This window comes from Chelonoidis abingdonii, chromosome 4, assembly GCF_003597395.2.
Source record: "Chelonoidis abingdonii isolate Lonesome George chromosome 4, CheloAbing_2.0, whole genome shotgun sequence".
Classification (NCBI taxonomy): Eukaryota; Metazoa; Chordata; order Testudines; family Testudinidae; genus Chelonoidis; species Chelonoidis abingdonii.
This window is the reverse complement of record NC_133772.1, coordinates 30,030,335-30,050,275: the sequence shown is the minus strand read 5'-3', so window position 1 is coordinate 30,050,275 and position 19,941 is coordinate 30,030,335. Positions and strand designations below refer to the sequence as shown.

The window sequence follows — 19,941 nt, the reverse complement described above, 5'->3', positions numbered from 1 at the left end:
TGTGGTGTACTTGGGGCGGGGCAGGAAGAGGCAGGACCTTGGGTGAAGGGGTGGAGTGGGGACAGGGCCTGGGGCAGAGCTAGGGATTAAGCAGCCCCTGGCACATTAGAAAGTCAGCACGTATGATAACAAAGGACAGAATGCTTTCCTGTACTTTTAATCACACAGTTGTGATGCTGATTCTAGTTTTCTTAAAGGCAATTCACATGCCACAGGAAAAAACCCACTGCTTTCCAAGTTTATTAGACAAATAACATGCTGATCGTGATCATTCTCTGCTCATCATTAAAGGCCCAATCCTTCAAAGTGCCCAGCAGCTCACAGGACTGGGTGCTGTGATTCCATGTGCCAGCCAGCATCATTAGACACAGAGCTCGTGTGTTTATATTGGAAACATGAAACCAGTTCTAAACCAATTCTCTCTGGAGTACATTTCTCCCCTTGCACCTGGGCAGTCTATAACTACAGAAGCTGTACAAATTTTAAGCAATAAGCAAAGATGGCAGCTTTGAGTCCCCAATACAAAAGCATGCCTTATAATCACGATATGAAGGCTGGAGTTTTCATATGAGCTGAAGGCAGTTGGTGTTAACTCCCTTGGGTTACTTTGAAAAATAATTCACAATCAAAAGGAACAAGGAAGGGATGATTAAAGATCTGGGTCTCTCAGATCAAAATTGTGGCTCTCTTACACAAGTGGCAAGTTGTTCCACTGGAACCAGTAAGACTACTTCAATAAGTCTTCATTAGTAGAGCTGGGTGATTTTCTTCTGGTGTATAGTTAATTTTCCAAAGAAAAGCAGTTGCAGGTTGACTGAAACTGATGGTGAATTTGGGTTGAATTTGGCAGAAAAAAAATTGGGATGGGGGGGGAAATGTTTCAAAGTTGAAACGTGTCAACATTTTATTTAGAAATTCTGCTAGATTTAACCAAAAAAACCCAAAACACCACCACCTAAGGGTAAAAGACCCCAAAACAAATATTTTGGATTGAACAAACATTTACTTTGACCGAAAACAAAGTTTGTTGGCGGTGGCAGCGGCGGCTTTGGTTTCTTGCTGAAATTTAAAGAGAGAGATTGTCATTTTGGGTTGATCTGAAAACAAAAAGCTTGTCAGATTTTTTGGGTCAGCCACCAAATCAAAAAAAGGCAATTAATCTCCCAGTTCTACTCACTAAAGTAAAGGCTCTACAAACTTCCCCTAAAGGAAGCCAGACTTAAGGTAGTTTGGGTTATTTAATAGTTACTTTCCACATTTTCTAACGTTGGGTTTCCTGTAAATTTAATCTTAATATTGAATTGCCTGGCTTTTAGGTAACTAAGATACCTTTAGGGATTTTTACCCTTATTTAACTGATACCTACCCTCAGCCTCTGCTGCCAATTCAAGCTGATCTTCACCAGAACTTTCCAGGGTCCTTCCCTTAAATGAAGGCTATTTTTCTAGGAAATTTCATCTTTCTACTGCTACCCATTTGGGCAAGAGAACCATTCAAAAGAGTGGCATAAGAATTATTTCATAATTCAGGAATGTCATATATTTGTCACTCTTACAGTCTGAGATGTAGCGGAGCTACTTCCCCTTTTAAACTCCATGTGCACCTAAACACAGAAACCAGGGATTAGAAAATTTCAGCCTAACAGGGTGAAATTTGGGAGCAAAGGAAAAAGAAAATCCTAACAACTATCAATAGAGGTTGCTGCTGCTATAATAGGGCTCTTCTGTTCCCCATGCTCTGGGAAACACAACAGCTCATCACCATGTGACATTTCAACACAGTCACAATGGCTTCCAGGATTTCTAAAGTTGCTGGGAAATCCATCTCATTTGGGAGATGAGAGATAAGCCCACTATCTCCATACAGTCTCCCTTGATCTGAGTGTAAGAACCAACTCACGATCCCTTTTCAACCCATTATTGAAGAAGCTGGCGTAAAAGTCATTTAGGAGGCATTTTCCAAGAGGCTGGATAAAGCTAGTGAGTAATTATTGCCCATCTTCCCTTCTGCGTACTGTGAAAACACATGCGATCCCTGGACCAGACTCAAGAAGAGAGAGAAGGGCATCTTATCTGCAATGGGAGGGAGAGATTCAGGTGCCATGCATATACGCTGTTTACCCATGAAAGCTGCTTGAAGTTTGTTGGATGCTGCTGATAGACTGCTGCCATGGAGGACTGGTTCCATTGCAGAACTGTGGTTGTGGGGGTGACAGCAAAGGAAACATTTGCTCTGCCTTATGATCCTGTGACTTATTCTGGAAGAAAAGACAAAATCATTACCTGGTGGGTCTCCTTGCCACCATCTTCCTTCTCCATCCACTCCCTCAGCCCAGACAAAGAACGCCTACCCTGATACAGGCCCTGACTTAAGATATTAAGTCCTTACCGAGTCAGAGGAGACAGCATGTTTAGAAACAATGATCTGGATTACAGAGAAGATCAGCATCAAGGCCAAGATGCCCTATGCCACACCACCAAAAAGAGAGAGATACAATTAGTGACACTATCCTCTATGGACTAAAAGGGCCAAAATCTGGTGTCAGCTACATTAGTGTAAATCCAGAGTCAATTCCACTGAAGTCAATGCAGTTTGGCTTCAGGGGAGTTACACCAACATAACCAAGAGCAGAATTTAGCCCACAGAGAGAAACACAAGGGCCTGAATGGGGAGACCAAAACCAAAAACCTATCAGTTTGCATAAAACAAGACTTGAACCTTCTCTAATGTTTCAGAGAATTTGCTGAGCATTTACTAAAATTATTTTCTAACAATGTTCCTCATGCTACCATGCATCCAAGTTCCAGGCAATGCCTGTTGTCTTTAAACATCTCCCATGCTAATACTAAGGTCAAGGAGATTCCAATGAACGTGGATAACTCTCCAAACCCAAGCGGTGACTCTCCTGAGATGCTGAGCCATCACCAGTTCTAAATAGTTCAGAAGACACAGAATTCATAGCACTTACCGTCTTGTAAGAACCGATGCTCTGACAGTAGTCCCAAGGGATGGGGCTTTTTTCACAGTGAAGAGGGAGAAGGAAGCTGACTAAGTGGATTTTATCCAAAATCGGGATGGAAACTTTATACTTGTTTAGAATGCAAATATTAATCAAATCAATTCCCAACATTATTCCTCCAGCTAATGAGGCAAGGAAGCTGATGGCATTGAACATATTGCTGCCTGTCTCCTGAAAGAGACATGCAGAGGGCATAGGTTAGGACAGTCATATCAATACCCAGACACATGGCTACCGAGTTTTGAGCCATGTACATACATAAGCACAGCAACCCATATTTGCAACATTCCAGCCTTCTTTTGCCCTGTTCCCTCTGACTTTATCCCTCCACATGCAGATTAAGAGAACAACATAATACACATATGGCAGAGAAGCACTTCCTTTTAATAGACAGAATGATTAGCAACACTCTATAGTTAAGATTGCCTGAGTGTGAAAGGGCTTTTCAGTTACTTAGAACTTTGTCAAACTTTTCACTTTCTAGGCTGCAATTTTCCATGTTTTAAGCCCATGAGTGAACTTTTGGGGAAAATGTGAACAAATACAGTTCAGCAATTTTTTTTTTTTAAGTACTAAAAGAGAAAAAAAAATTACATCTTACCTTGGCCATCGGAAATAAAATGATTAAATTGCTAAATGAAGGACAGAGAAGTCAGGAAATGGCAAAGTTAAGTGTGCTAATCACACCTGGATTCTGTCTCCTTAATGGGCAATTTTACATAGTATCATAGGATTAGAGTTGTGCAAATCATGGATTTTTTGGTTCACTAGCAATTTTCAAAAATTAAAAAAAATGTTTTGGCATCAAATTGAAATAAAACATTTTCAGCAAATCAAAAAAAAAAATCATTTTGAGCCAAATGAAACATTTCATTACAATTGCAAACATTTTAACATTTTTTGAAAATTTAAAAATAAAATTCAAGGATAATTTGATTTGAAAAGTCAGTTCAAACCATTTCAAAAATGTCAAAACATTTTTTCTGAATATTTTTGTTTTTTTTTCTAAATAAACAATTCAGTGAAAACACCACAAATTGGCAAAACACCACAGACTGGTCAAGTGTGTGTGCCTGCAATCACACACTGTTTGTAGGTGGAACATAAACCCCTTCCAGGGTATGCCCTCTTTACTTCCCCTGGCCCTGGCATGGGGCCATACCCCCAAGACTTCCTCTCTGGAGACACTGTCTTCCTGCAGCCCTCCCTAGGCTCAGTCCCCTCAGCCAGCCAGGAGCTCCTTTTTAGCACCCCCTGTTCCTTGCTGCATTGGCTGCTTTTTCAGCCAACCAGGAACACAGTTCCCTCTTTTCCAGCTCCAGGCAGCAACTGACTGACCCTGTCTCCACTGTTCCTTTTTATATAGAACTTCTGTCCCCTGACTGGCCACTCCTGCAGTCACTCTAGACTTCTCTTCTGCTCCTGTCTAGGATAGGGTGTGGCAGGACCATGAGGCCTCCAGCAGGGGCCCTTTGGGCCTACTCCACCCCATCACAGCGCTGAAGATTTATATCCCACCTTGCTGTGCACTAACTCTCCATCTAGATAAGCCCTTAGAATTCCAGTATCAGACCCTAGTTGTAGGTGGCCATCTAGGTTGCCATCCCCAACTCTCCTGAGATTCCTTCCTCTTCCCCAGAGAAAATATGGCATAGATCCACTTCCTGGTCCCTAATGGGACAATTAATGCCTCCACAGGCAGGCAAATATCCACATCCTCTGGGCCCTCTCCTTTTAAAGGGAAGACTAATTCTGCAGATGAATTTAGACAGGGTCCACAAGGAATCCTCAAACAAATGAAGTCGGGGGGGGAGGGAATCTGATTGGTCTCTATAAATACATAAGGTTTGTAAACACTAAGGATGGAGATGAGATATTTATGCTAAAGGACAATGTTGGCAAAAGAAGGAATGGGGATAAACAGGCCATGAATAAAATTAGGCAGGAAATAAGAAGAAAGTTTCAATTCATTCAGGGAGCAAGGGTCTGGAACAGCCTCACGAAAGCAAGAGTGGGGGCTAACAACCCAACTAGTTTTAAGATGGAGCTTGGTATATTTATGTGTTGGATTCTATGATGGGGTTTCCTACCATGTCAGGTGCCTGGACTCGATTACCCAGGAGGTCCCTTCCAGTCCTATCTCCTTTGTTCCTAAACAGCGGTTTTTGGGGAGTTATTTTAAATATCAGTCCAGAAGCTTTTTCCCAGACTCAAGTTTGGGTCCACATGGCCTAGTGGTTAGATTTCCCAGTTTTCACCTAGATGGCTGGGTCTTGACACCTGGTGTGGGGTGAAGATCCAAACCAAAATGACACAGCCTGCTCTGCTCCGGGAGGAAACAGCCTTCATCTCAGTTCATTGACTCCTGTCCAAGTCCCAAATAGAAACAAACAAACTTTTACTCCAAGGATCAGATGGATCACTGCCCTCAGACCAGAAAGCTGTCGTCTCATAACTGTTGCAGACTGGACATCTGGGAGGCTAATGAGCCCTAGCAGACTGATCTCTGTTAATTAACCCTTGCCTTCCCAGCCCTGAGTCCTATGGCTCTCTCATTCCCAGGTCTCTGAGGGATGGTATGTCCTGTCACACTCTGCCATATTAAGCAAGCAGTTCAGATGGTGTTCAGTGAATGAGGCAGGAGGTCCACTCATGGAAGAGTTAAGGATAAAGAAAAATATTGAGCAGAGCTGGCTCATTCACTGAGCCCCATCCAACCCATGCTCTGAAATCAGACTCGGTCATGCAGAGAAAACAATCTACTGCAATAATGCAGATACACAAGGCGGCACCGTTAAAGTTGCATGGGCAATCTTAACTTTGGCATTTTCTAGCTTTTGCATGCATGATGCCACATGTAATGCATATTTTTATGGAATCATAGAAGATTTGGGTTGGAAGAGACCTCAGGAGGTATCTAGTCCAACCCTCTGCTCAAAGCAGGACCAACCCTGACTAAATCATCCCAGCCAGGGCTTTGTCAAGCTGGGCCTTTAAAACCTCCAAGGATAGAGATTCCACCACCTTCCTAGGTCACCCGTTATAGGGAATCGTGTTTCAAGCAAGCTCACATGCACTTCTGTAGCAACCCATCTCTCCTTGAGTGAGAGGGGAATTTGTTCAATTCTGAGTTTCACCATTACATGCTCCTCCCCATGGGACACCAGATGTATCCCGGAGGGCATTCTTGACAGACAAGGGCTCTGATTTCTTCCCATATTGTTAACCTGTAAGTATCTCCCAATAACAGGAAACTGCATAGCTCACCAGACCCTCTGCAATATTCTTTGCAGTTGCAGCTGCAGCTGAGAGGGACCCAGAAATGATGAACTGTAAATAAAAGAGGAAATGATCATTAATTAAGGTGAGGGTAACTTTAAAGTTTTAGATAAAGAGCTTCTCCCCCGACCCATCCATAGGTCTGAACATTCCATCCAACCACCCCATCCATCTACACCCACCAACCCCAAGCATATGTACCCATCCCTCACACCTATTCAGAGCTTTCTCATCTGTCCATCTCATTGACTACATCCTTCCTGTGACAAATTAGCCTGATTAGAGTGCCCTTGGCTGAGACTAACATGTCACTTCGCTTACAGAAAGAAAGTTAAAATAAAACTACTTGGTCCTGTCCCTTGTACGTTGATTCAAGTGATCAGGGAGCAGCCAGTAGCCCCACTAGTGTGCCAGTGATCAGAAAGCAACCAGTGGCCCATGGCAAGACATACAACTGGGTCAAATCAAAACAAAACTAGGAGCATCTTAGGAAACATCTGTGTCACTGTTCTCTCTCTCTTTGATAGAAGGATGCTGATTTATGATCTAGTCAGCCCATAGGTAAATACGAGAATGCATCTGTCCAGTGTATCTATAATTAAGGTTGGATTCAGTTTTTCACTTAAAGCATGGATTCACCTGCTTTGTTGTCACTATCCAATATAGTATTTCTGTAACACACACTGAGTCTTTGTCACTTTCCAGTGGCTGGTTCGTATAAAAAGTTTTAGACTTACACAGCTTCCAGCTATAGAACTTAGTTCTTTAGCATAATCAGTAGAGGCTTTCAGTGTTTCCTGGTTCAAATCCCACTGCTAGCCCTAGCAGGGTTGGTTGCATATCATTCTCCAAATTGCAGAGGTGGAACAAAGACTGAATTTGCTAAAGATTTTCAACTAAAATCTGCTATTTAGTTTTGCAGGGGAAAATAATTAAAAATGGTACCTTTAAGCCTCCCCCTCCCCAGCATCTCACCTTCTTTTGGATCCTGTTTGCTAACAAGAGACTGGTTTTTTATCCCTGACACTCCTATATTGCTAAAACTCGCTGGAATTAGTGACAGTGTACATTTGAAGAAGTTAGGTTGCAGTTAAGCAAAGTTATGAAGGATCACTGTTTTTGCCATTGTTGTTGCAGTTTTTCCTTACTCAAAATGACTGCCATTTTCCATGATTCGCAATGGGATTGAAGCTACTCATGCCCTCAATAAACATGGTCACTGGCGTATGCGTCTGCTAAAGATAGCTGCCATGGCCCATTGTTTCCATTGAAACTGAAGCCATAGACTGCCCTCGAGGAAGATGGCTGCCATTCCACTAAAGCCTTGTCACATAAAAATGATGCTGCTTCTGTGAACACTAGGGTTACTAGCTGTCCAGTTTCTGACCAGAATGCTCGGTCAAAAAGAGACTCTGGTGGTTCCGGTCAGCACTGGCTCCCTGCCTGCTGTGGCTCTGTGCAGCTCCCAGAAACAGCAGTATGTTCCTGCACTGGCTCCTATGCATAGGGGTACTGAGGGGGCTCTTCTGCATGTTACCTCCACCTCAAGCACTGGTCTTCAGCTCCCAATAGACAGGAATTGCAGCCAATGGGAGCTGCAGGGGTGGTGCCTTCAGATGGGGGAGCATGCAAAGTGCCTGGCCTCACCTCTATGCAGAAGCCAGAGGGGGACATGCTGCTGCTTCCAGAAGCTGCCTGAGGTAAGCACCACTTGGAGCCTGCACCCTTGACCCCCTCCTGTGCCCCTATCCCCTGTCCCAGCCCAGAGCCCCCTCCCTCTGAATCCCTCAGCCCAGAGCCCCCTCCTGTACCCCAACCCCCTCATCCCCAAAGTCCATACCCCCCACCAGAGCCCTCACCCCCCCACCTCCTTGTCCCAGCCCAGATTCCCCTCCTGCACCCCAAATCCCTCATCCCCACACCAGAACCTGCAGCCCTAGCTGGAGTCCTCACCCCCCCTGCCCCAGGCTGGTGAAAATGAATAAGTGAGTGACAGAAGGAGGAAGGATGGGCTGAGTGTTCAGTTAGACTCATAGAATATCATGGTTGGAAAGGACCTCAAGAGCTCATCTAGTTCAACCTCCTGCTGCAAAGCAGGACCAATCCCCAATTATTTATTTAGCCCCAGATCCCTAAACGGCCCCCTCAAGGATTGAACTCCCAACCCTGAGTTTAGCAGGCTACTGCTCAAACCACTGAGCTATCCCTCCCCTGGTTTTGTGTGAGTAGAAAGTTGGCAACCCTAATGAACACAACTTCCCATTGTTTCTAATAGGATTGAAGTCAGAGACTGTCCTCAAGGAAGATGGCTGTGCCATATGCTCTGTGTTTAGAAATCTGGACAGGAAACCATGAGGAGGCAGTCTACGCTGCGGGCTCCCACTCAATCAGTTTGGCCTCAAACCAAGGGGAATGAATGCACTGCCTGTAAAGTGTTTCCTTATCTCTTGAAGGCAGCCTGCCTCTATAAGTAGGCCCATGAGGTGTGGGCATTAAATATGGATGAGAGACAGGCCACATTCCCTGGCCTGTAAGGGTTTGTATCTCTGCTGCCCCTGGCTTACACTAGAGGCACAAGTTACAAGGAGCTGTCACGGATATGCTGCTGATCCCCCAGAGCAGTGTATAGCAGCTGGGGTCTTCAGGAACCATATATCAAGTGGGTGTTGGCAACACACCCCTGCCTGACCCTCCTTAACCCTATCTTGCCTCTGCACTGAGGGATGTGGGGCAGAAGTCAGCTCTGCTTGTTGTCTGCCTGCCCTGCTGGGGATTCCTCCATATCAGGGGTATTCCCAGCAGTGGAAGATTCTGTTTATAGAATCATAAATTCTATGAATCATCACAGAATATCATGGTTGGAAGAGACCTCAGAAGGTCATCTAGTCCAACCCCCTGCTCAGGGCAGGACCAATCCCCAGACAGAATTTTGCCCCAGATTCCTAAATGCCCCCCTCAAGGATTGAACTCACAATCCTGGGTTTAGCAGGCCAATACTCAAACTACTGAGCTCTCCCTCTGTCATATTATGCGCCCCACATGGTGCAATAGGAGTGTACCAGATCTGTGTGGCAGTATTTATGGAGACCACATTTAGAATCCATGAAGCCACTCTTCCACTGCTTTTCTCAATACCGCATTTATCCAGCCATCAATCCATAACTCCTCATCGTTCCTATCTCTAGAGCTAGTATCCATCTAGCCCCCTGTGTTTCAGCAATAATAATTCCGTGTATTCCACTTACAAGTCCTGCTCCCCAGAACGGGTACCAGGAAGCCATGCACAGCGGGACAGATTCTTTTGAAGAGAAGAACAAGATGCCCCCGAGGCCAAGGTGTATTAAGGCAATGATGATCTGTATGGCCTGCAGGCAGAGACCAAGGTCAGTACAGTCAGTAAGGTTCTTCTAATGATAAGCACTTACCCACCGCTGGAGGTGCCCAAAGCATTACATGCTAATTAATGAGACACATTAATTACTTAAACCTCACAACTCCGTATGGAGTTGGAAGAGGCTACCAGCTGCCATCATGGGCTCTTGGATCTTAACACAATCACAAACCTCATTACAGCTAATGGATGGGCCAAGCACATTCCTTCAGGCTAAACAGAAGGTGCACTCAAGCCTGTTTATGTAGTAAAGACGGCAGAAAACAATGGAGGCTACTGCCCAAGGCAATAGGTGCATGGCAAGTCAAAACTAAACCATGTGGCCTGTGGGATTTTCCTGGTTGCGAACACAAGGACTAGGAGATTGGTTGCAGCTCTCTGTGTTGGAGGCAGAGAAAAACCAGGAGAAGCAGTTACAAATGTGACCCTGAGAGGAAACAGAAACAGAGCTGTTTGGGCACAGCGCTTACTGGAGAGGCAGACATTGGGGACTTCTGAGCCAGGAAGCTGCATGCTACTGTTTGGTTCTAATGTATTCAGGAAAGACGACTTTGTGGACATTCTTTGTAAATAAACAAGAGCACACCAAAGAATATACCCAGCTTAGCATCAATTTCTCAAGCTCATGGAAACAACTCTGTAACGCCTTGAATACTGGCTAACTGCTCATGGCAAAGGCTAACAGTATAGATATTAAAGTGTGAGTATTATGTTATTAAAAGAGGGGGAAACTGAGGCACTACAGCAGTGAAGTGGCTTGCCCAGGACCTCACTGATTCAGAAATCGAGCATTATTCCCATGCTCCCAGAGGGGTTAGCAGCATTGCAGAATGAGTTGTCCAAAAGGTGTTTGGAAACCTCACCATAAAAAACCCACCACTTTATGCAATGTTCTTTTTGTCTCTTCCCCAGGCAAGGTGTGGGTGCATAGCATTAGTCTCTTCATTGGTGAAGATCAACCCCAATTTCAACCCTCCTCAAGGCCATATCATGCCCCACCCTTTGGCCCATAAGGTGGTAGTTCACATATGGTTTGGTAGCCCCTTAGGGGAATAGCAGACATTCCTCCACAGTGAAATGGGTGCCCCATCTCCCTGCATGCACATTTGAGAAGGTGGCAGATTACCCCTAGCGCCTCATTCTTTCGTGGGAATTTCCTCTGAGTGTCATCAGGGCTGGGTGGAGGGATGAGCAGGGTCACATTGTTAGCTGCAGTCCCGGGAAAGGCCATGGCATATCAATGGCTACTGGAGAAAAACACAGCAGAGACACGGCTTATCTAGGGAGAGAGATCAAGAGAGGTTAATTTATGAGCAGCAAGATCACTATTGGAATAATTGTTACATCATGTTGTTCATCTCCAGGGACATGGATCCCATGTCCAATTCTCTTGCAATCTGGGGCACAGGGAGCGTTCTGTAGCACACAGGAAGGGCATGGTCTCCATATTTTCCCCATGCCCCACCTTTCTGCGGGGGAACAGAGGGTTACCACTGTATAAGGCCCCCTTTATAGCTGCCAATTCAGTTTAAGGGCTGTTCTTCAGCTTACGCTAAATGGGAAATCCATCTAGAGACAGATTCTGATCTCGACTGCACCAGTGTAAATCCAGAGTCACTCTCTTAAGGCTGGTTGTTGGTGTAGCCAATGGCCCCTTCCCCCACTGGATTTCTGCTAGTGTAACGGAGAGCAGAACCTGGCCCTGACAGTCAATGGCTACCCAAGGAGCATGTTTGTACTGAATGACTGCAAGATGGCTGGGTGAATGGGGAGGAGATCCCATCAAGCCAGTTGGCTTTATATGCCTGCAGCTGTATCTCTTCTTGCTCTGTCTTTTAGATTAAGACTTTTCAAAACTGATCTTCAGTTTTCCTTGTGGGGCCTAGACATCCAGAGCCAGAGCCTTAGCTGAAGTCACTGGAAGGAATTTTCCTCCAGGCCAGATTGGCAGAATCCGGAGGTTTTTTGCCTTCCTCTGCAGCATGGGGGAGGGTCACTTGCTGGAGGATTCTCTGCAGCTTGAGGTCTTCAAACCACAATTTGAGAACTTCAATAACTCAGACATAGGTTAGGGGTTTGAGTGAGTGGGTGAGATTCTGTGGCCTGCATTGTGCAGGAGGTCAGACTAGATGATCATTAATGGTCCCTTCTGACTTTAAAGTCTATGACATCAGAAGAGGCTCTGACACCTAGCACCCAATCAAGCGTGGATATAGAAAGGAGTATATGTGAATTAGGTATGTGTCTAAGGATTTTTGTAATGCCTCATCCACTGGTGGACCCTTCCATTGCCTCAGTTTCCCCACTCTTCAGTCAAACCACCACAACTGGTGCATTTGAATTATGATCCCCTTCTTCGTCACAACATAAAATAACAGCTTAACTCAAAACCAACCTCACAGTCCATTGCATCTCTCCTTGGCTTCTAATCCCCTCTGAGGAGTTTTGCTCCCGCCCCATACACAGAAAGCTCCAGCCAGGCATTTCCTTCTAGCCCAGATAATCTCTTCCCTGATCCCCTATGGTTCCCTGCAGGTCTCTCTCACTTCCCAGGCCCCGAGTCTCCCTTCCATTCCTTTGAGTTTCTTCCTCAGCCAGGCGTGTATGTCCCAATAGGCTTGCGTCTGAATCACATGCTACCACCATGTGACCCCAGGACTTTTTCCCTTCACCTGGGGAGATGGGCTAAGCCTGGCACAAGTGCAACTGAGCCCCAGCCCCCTTAAAGGGCCAGCTGCCCCTGTAACTGAGACTAAGGCCCAGATCCACAAAAGTATTTAGGTTCCTAACTTCCACCCTCGATGGAAGTTAGGAGTCTAAATACTTTTGTGGAGCTGGGACTAACTCCCTGCAGCCCTGCCCTTTGAGTTGCCATTCACATCCCTGCAAACTGAGTGTAAAACAGTGCCAGTCTGCTGTGCACACTCATTTTGCAGTGGTGTGTAAATGACAAAACAAGGCACCATGCAATGATGAAGTTTGGGTGCTGTCAAACAGAGTAGCTCCAGGGAAGTCAGTGGTCCTATGCCAATTTACACCAGCCTTAGGCTCACTTCTCATATAATCATAGAATAATAGGGTTGGAAGAGACCTCAGGAGGTCATCTAATCCAACCCCCTGCTCAAAGCAGGACCAACCCCAACTAAATCGTCCCAGCCAGTGCTTTGTCAAGCTGGGCCTTAAAAACCTCTTAGGATGGAGATTCCACCACCTCCCTATGTAACCCATTCCAGTGCTTCACCACCCTCCTAGTGAAACAGTGTTTCCTAATATCCAACCTAGACCTCCCCCACTGCAGCTTGAGACCATTGCTCCTTGTTCTGTCATCTGGTACCACTGAGAACAGTCTAGATCCATCCTCTTTGGAACCCCCTCTCAGCTAGTTGAAAGCAGCTATCAGATCCCCCTCATTCTTCTCTTCTGCAGACTGAATAACCCCAGCTCCCTCAGCCTCTCCTTGTAAGTCATGTGCTCCAGCCTCCTAATCATTTTTGTTGCCCTCCACTAGACTCTCTCCAATTTGTCCACTTTCCAATTTCTTTCTTTTCCAATTTCTCTTGTTTACATGGGAACAAACCAGAAATAAAGCAGGTGAAGTCAATGTGTGCAAGAGAGGAGAGTCAGGTCCTTGGTTTTTATCTGCCAGCACAAGATCCTCTCTGGCTGTAGAGCTTTTTGCTGGTCTGTGTAACTGGACCTCATTCACTTCACAAATGCTTTCTTGCTCCTTTCACAAGCTCCTTCTGATATCTTTGTTACATCTGGAGCTTGCAGCTTTTGACCACAGCATCACTGCAGCACACTGAGAGTAGAGATGTTTTCCTTCCTGAGCAGCATTCAACACAAGCAGAGAGGAAGTAGCCAAGGGTATTTCTTTGTTCTTACCAGCCTTAATAGAATGTACTGTTCTCTCTGGTCAGGAGAGGCCATGAAATATTTTAAAAAGCTGAGATTACAGAATAAAGGGAGAAGGGACCGAAACCACTCTTGTCCCGCCATCAGTTTGTGCATCTCCCCTATTCCACTAAACGGAGCTAGCTAATGTGGGCGAGGGGCATAGGTAGCAGTCATCTGACTTGTGGTGTCCTCTGTTGATTGAGTTCCCATGGGGAAGCACGCGTCCTAGGGGTCCTTCTGCCTCCCAGAACAACTTTAGTATCCGTGGTGCCCGAAGGAGCCAGGCAGGGCACAGGCAATAAGAACTCCTGCCACACAGCATGGGGAGGGGGAAATTCATCAGGATCCACAGAAGAAGAGAGTCAGGGAAGTGAGTTTATATAGCAAACAGAAAATCAATCCTGCTGCCACTCCACACCTCCCCATTCCCCCAGAGCTTCAGAGCCTGCCCCTTCTACAAACCCCCACATTCACCTCTGCCTCTCTCCTCACTCGTACTTTGGAAAGGGGAGCAGCCACAGCTTGGAAAGGGAAGCAACTCCATTTTCAGGGCATGCATTATTCGAGGGCAGAAAGCTTTGCTCCCTGAGTAAGCGCACATGGTGCAAAGAGGCGTAATGTGGTCAGCCAGGCCCAAGTCTACAGAGTGTAACTTGCCAATGTAACAAGCATGTTCATGGCTCCATCCTGCTCCTGCTGAAATCAGCTGGACTTCCACCATTGAGTGGAACTCTCCATTGCTCAAGAAATCATAAAAGTTTGTTCTTGGAATCATAGAATATCAGTGTTGGAAGGGACCTCAGGAGGTCATCTAGTCCAACCCCCTGCTGAAAGCAGGACTAATTCCCAACTAAATCATCCCAGCCAGGGCTTTGGCAAGCCTGACCTTAAAAACCTCTAAGGAAGGAGATTTCATCACCTTCCTATGTAACCATTCCAGTGCTTCAGGACCCTCCTAGTGAAAAAGTTTTTCCTAATATCCAACCTAAACCTCCCCCACTGCAACTTCAGACCATTACTCCTTGTTCTGCCATCTAGATCCATCCTCTTTGGAACTCCCTCTCAGGTAGTTGAAAGCAGCTATCAAATCCCCCCTTATTCTTCTCTTGTGCAGACTAAACAATCCCAGGTCCCTCAGCCTCTCCTCATAGGTCATGTGCTCTAGTCCTCTAATCATTTTTGTTTCTCCACTGGGCTCGTTCCATTTTTCCACATACTTCCTTTAGTGTGGGGCCAAAACTGGACACAATGCTCCGATGAGGCCTTCACAATGTCGATAGAGGGAATGATCACGTCCTATCGATCTGCTGTCAATGCCCCTACTTATACAGCCCAAAATCATTAACGTTCTGTAACAAGGCACACTGTTGACTCATATCCAGCTTCTCTCACTATATACCCTAGGTCCTTTTCTGCAGAACTGCTTCTAGCCATTCGTCCTAGTCTGTACAGTGAATGGGATCTTCCGTCCTAAGTGCAGGGCTCTGCACTTGCCTTGTTGAACCTCATCAGGTTCTTTGGCCAATCCTCTAATTTATCTAAGTCCCTCTGTACCCTATCCCTACCTCAGCTATCTACCACCCTCCCAATTAGTGTCATCTGCAAACTTGCTGAGAGTGAGTCCACGCATCCTCCAGATATTAATGAAGATATTGATACAAAACTGGCCCAGACTGACCCTTGGTGTACTCCGCTTGAAACCGGCTGCCAACTAGACATGGAGCCATTGTACTACTGTTGAGCCGACGATCTAGCCAGCTTCTATCCACCTTATAGTCCATTCATCCAGCCCACCGTTCTGTAACTTGCTGGCAAGAATACTGTGGAGACTTGCTAAAGTCAAGAGAATACCACTCCATGCTTTCCCTCATCCGCAGACCCAGTTATCTCCTCAAGAAGGCAATAGGTTTAGTCAGGCAGGACTTGCCCTTGGTGATATCATGCTGACTGTTCTGAACACTTCCTTTCCTCTAAGTGCTTCAGAATTGATTTCCTTGAGACCTGCTCCATGATTTTTCAGGACTGAGGTGAGGCTGAATGCCTGTAGTTCTCTGGATCCTCCCTCCTTCCTTTTTAAAAGATGGCACTACATTAGCCTTTTTCCAGTCATCCAGGACCTCATTCAATCGCCATGGAGTTCTCAAAGATAAACAGCCAATGTGTCTGCAATCACATCTGTCAACTCCTTAGACACCTCGATGCAGCGCATCCGGCCCATGGACTGTGCTCATCGCAGTTTTCTAAATAGTCCGAACCTTCTTTCTCCACAAGGGGTGGTCACTTCTCCCATGCTGTACTGTCATGCAGCAGTCTTGAGCTGACCTGTTGTGAAGACAGGGCAAAAAATTCATTGAGTACATTAGCTTTTCCACATCCTGTCACTAGGTGCCTGCCTCATTCAGTAAGGCGGCCACACTTTCTCCTGAATTTCTTCTTCTTGCTACAATACTTGAAGAACCTGACTCGTCACCCCATGCAGGGAACTGATAGGGAGTGTATCCCTATCCCCCCTGTAACTGGGCGTGACTCACCTGGGGCTCGCTCCTCCTGCTGGTCACTTCAGGAATAGCTCAAACTTGCAGTTGAGCACCCTCTGCAGGCCGGTGATCCGCCTTCGCTACTGGCCCATGTCCCTCCTGACTCCGGTGCCCCTTTACGTGGGTGTTCTGCCCTGGCAGTAACCCCTTCTCTTAGGGTCCCTCCTGGGAACCCCCCTCTATTCCCACTTTGCTCAGGTCTGCATGCCAGTCATTAGCTAGCCCCACACCCTGGGGCAGACGCAGTATTAGCCTCTCATCATCGGCAAGGGTTTGGACTGCTGCCTTGGCCTACCCTGGGGTTGCACCCTGAATCCAGTACCTCTTAGCCTACTCCTAGCCGCGCCTGGGGCTTTCCAGCAGGAGCTCCCCAGCTCCGCGCCTTCCCCAGCCCTGCTTCACCCTAGGTACCTTGTCTGTCCCTTGCCGCAGCCAGGCCCTTCTCCCTCTGAACACAAAGAGAGACTCCCTTGGCTCCTGGCTCTCTGCCCTTTTTATAAGGCCGGGGCTCAGTTTGGGCATGGCCCAGCTGCTGCCACTTCCCCCAATCAGCCCAGCCTAAAAGGCTGCTTTCTCTAGCCCGGCCCCTTCCTGGGCTGTTTTCACCCTTCAGGCCGAGCAGGATCACCCTGCTACACCCCCCATGTGAGCAAGCAAGAGCTGATGTGGGGTATATTCCGCCCCGGCCTGGTGCAATACAAGGAAGCTGATGTGGGGTGTAGTCTCATCCCAGTGCAATGCAAGGGAGCTGATGGGGTTTATATCCGGCCTCACCCTGGTGCAATGCAAGGGAGAAGGAAGAGGCTAGTCATGGGTGTGAATGAGCTAGCTACCCTCCCCAGCACACACACTCCGCCAGCGAAAGTGCAGATTGTTCTGCGCTTGCACTGCATCCAAGAAGTAGGTTTCACCCACGAAAGCCATGCTTAATATGTCTGTAGTCTTAGGTGCCACAGGATCTTTGCTGTTTTACAGATCCAGACTAACACGGCTACCCCTCTGATACCTGAAGAAACCTTCTTGTACTCTTAACATCTCTTGCTAGCTGCAATTCCAAGTGTGATTTGGCTTCCTAATTCACTCCTGCATGCTGACCAATATTTTATACTCCTCCCGTGGTCATTTGTCCGACTTCCACTCTTGTAAGCTTCTTTTTGCGTTTAAGGTCAGCAAGGATTTCACCTGTTAAGCCAAGCTGGCACCTGCATATTACTATCTTTCTACGCATCAGGATAGTTTTTTCCTGCAACCTCAATAAGGATTCTTAAAATATAGCAGCTTCTCACTGGCACTCCTTTCCCCCTCATGTTATTCTCCCAGGGGATCCTGCCCATCAGTTCCCTGAGGGAGTCAAAGTCTGCTTTTCTGAAGTCCAGGGTCCATGCTTCAATGATAACTCCTCTCCAATCACCAACTGGCATAAGGCAATATCTACCTAAAGTCTTTAGCTTCCCAACATGCCTGTGAGGCAGGGCAGTGCTGTTGTCCCCATTTTACAGACAAGGAAGTGGAGCACAGAGATATTCAGTGACTTGCCCAGCATAACACAAGAAGTCTGTAGAAAAGCAGAAAATTGAACCTAGATGTCTTCAGTCCCAGACGAATGTGCTAACCACTGAACAATCCCATCTCTCCTAAATCATACATGGAATTCCATATAATAACCCTGTGCTTACCTAGGTATTTCTACAGCACTTATACTATCAATGCAATGAACTGTACTAAGAAGCATTGGATTGGGTTCTGATCTCATTTTAGCTGGAGTAAATCAGGAGTAACTTAAACAGAGTCACTCCAGATTTAAACCTATGCCATTAGGATCAGAATCTGACCTCAAATGTGCCATAAATCACATGCCCTTCAACCCCATTAATTCCAGGGACATTGCATATGAGGTAAGCTAGGGTGAAATTTGACCCATTCTCGGTAATACATTAATTTCAGAACCACACTATCATTCACCCTGAGAGTCAAAAATCCATTTCATCCATTCCTCAGAGTTTGGAGAAGAACCTCTGGGTCTCTTGACTTTCCTGAGCTAACAAACTTTCATTAAAGCTTCTTGCAGGTAAGAGACTGTGAAATTATTGATACACATTAGCTAGTACATGAAATTAACAGGATACCTGTCCCTTCAACTGCCAATGCCACCTTTGTCACGTTGCAATGAAGAGCTGGACAAGGTCCAAACGGAGATTCAAAAAGTCACTTCCTATTCCTTGTCTGAGTGAAGACAAACAGGAGAGCGGGGCTGGGACCTAGCTTTATCTCAGGTAGCAAAAATAGAGAGGGAAGACACCTCCAAAGGAAACATAGGATTTATCTGCCTTTCTTTCAGGCTTCTTGCTTCTCCTCTTAGCTTCTTGTAGCCAACTGGGTGCTCAACTTGTGCTATACAGTCATGTGGTTTCAGAATCCGATTAGAAACGAAACTTTCATTTCCTGCCAGAACAAAAGAAAAGGAACTAGACGAGGTAAAATGATGATTTTAGTGCCACGATGGGTGGCCAAGGGAAGCAGCCAAACAATCAAAGATCAGAGCATCTCTCTGCCCCAAGGGCTGTTCTTGGGCAACACTCCTAGTTCCATTACAGCTGAATAGGAGTTTTGCCTTTGACTTCAATGGGACAGGACTCTTTAGCCCAGATCTTCAAAGGTGTTCAGACGCCCAGCGCTCACTGATGTCAGTGGAAGCTAGATGCCGTTGAGGATCTGGGCCTCAGTGTTTAAAAGAAATCCATGGGCCAGATTTTCTACTAGTGTAAATGGGGGCTGGGGGAGGTTTATTGACTTCTCTGGAGCGTCATCTGTTGGCATCAGCAGAGAAATTTTTCTATGCATGTGTGACACACACACACACAGAGTGGCTCTTTGCAGGCAGGTACTCTTGAGTTTTTCTGTTGCTATTTCCCATTTGGTTGGAGCCATCTCCATCCAGCCATTCCCAAGACATAGCCGGTAAAAACTTCTTTAGCGCAGCGGCTGTTGATCAGGGTGTGGCAAGAATGCTGCTGTCCACGCTCCCCAACAGGCTGGAGAGATTGGATTGCTTCTGACTCAACTGGCTTTCAGCCGCTGGTGGCCCCTGAGAAAGTTGTCCAAGAGTCATGATTGGCTGGGTTGGTCCTTGCCCATCAGTCAGTTGCCAGGGCAGCAGTGGACTGGGTGAGGGTTACATGACCTAGGTGAGGAAGTCACCAGCATCCCATGGTATGAGTGTAGTTGCTGGGTCCAATGAAGGCTTTTTGTATTCCCTGTATCTGCCACCACTGGCTTTCACAGTGGCTGTTCTGCCATCATGGAGGGTTAACCTTCCCCAGCCATTGGACTGTCCTTGCCACCTGGTAGAAGAATCATAGAATATCAGGGTTGGAAGAGACCTCAGGAGATCATCTAGTCCAATCTCCCTGCTCAAAGCAGAATCAACCCCAACTAACTGGTGTCTAGGTTGGCCTGTGGGAGCTGCTTGTCTAGTTTCTATGCAGATGCCCACGAACATTTCTAAGCAGTTTCACCAGCAAGAGGTTTCCCCACTGGATGGTCCATCCCTTGGCAAGCCTAATCCTCTACAGCCTGGGCCCAGATAGCAGCACTTCCCATCTGATGATGTTTGACTTGTGGGGGTGGATTGTAGAGCTGGGAGTCTCTAGACATAGTAATAGCTGTCACTGCAAGCCATGGTCCCACCAGAGATAAATGCCACTGAGGAAAACTGCAGTCACGCACTGAGCTGAAGGGAACGGTAGCTCCACAGGGCCCAACAGTTCTATGGAGCTTGTTATAGAAGCAGCATCCATGTATCAGTCTAACAGTCGTCT

The 19,941-nt window shown here is 46.4% G+C and overlaps 1 protein-coding gene across 1 annotated transcript; it reads right to left on the bottom strand.

The window, feature by feature from the left end:
- Nucleotides 1-217: 217 nt before the first annotated feature.
- Nucleotides 218-10,968, bottom strand: LOC116817000 (B-lymphocyte antigen CD20-like). The gene is made up of 6 exons (XM_032766718.2): nt 10,816-10,968; nt 9,544-9,663; nt 6,287-6,349; nt 2,969-3,190; nt 2,389-2,463; nt 218-2,257 (listed from the first exon to the last, which is right to left on the bottom strand). Exons 1-6 carry the CDS (start codon nt 10,918-10,920, stop codon nt 2,117-2,119), a joined length of 726 nt encoding a protein of 241 aa, XP_032622609.1. The 5' UTR covers nt 10,921-10,968; the 3' UTR covers nt 218-2,116.
- Nucleotides 10,969-19,941: the final 8,973 nt, after the last annotated feature.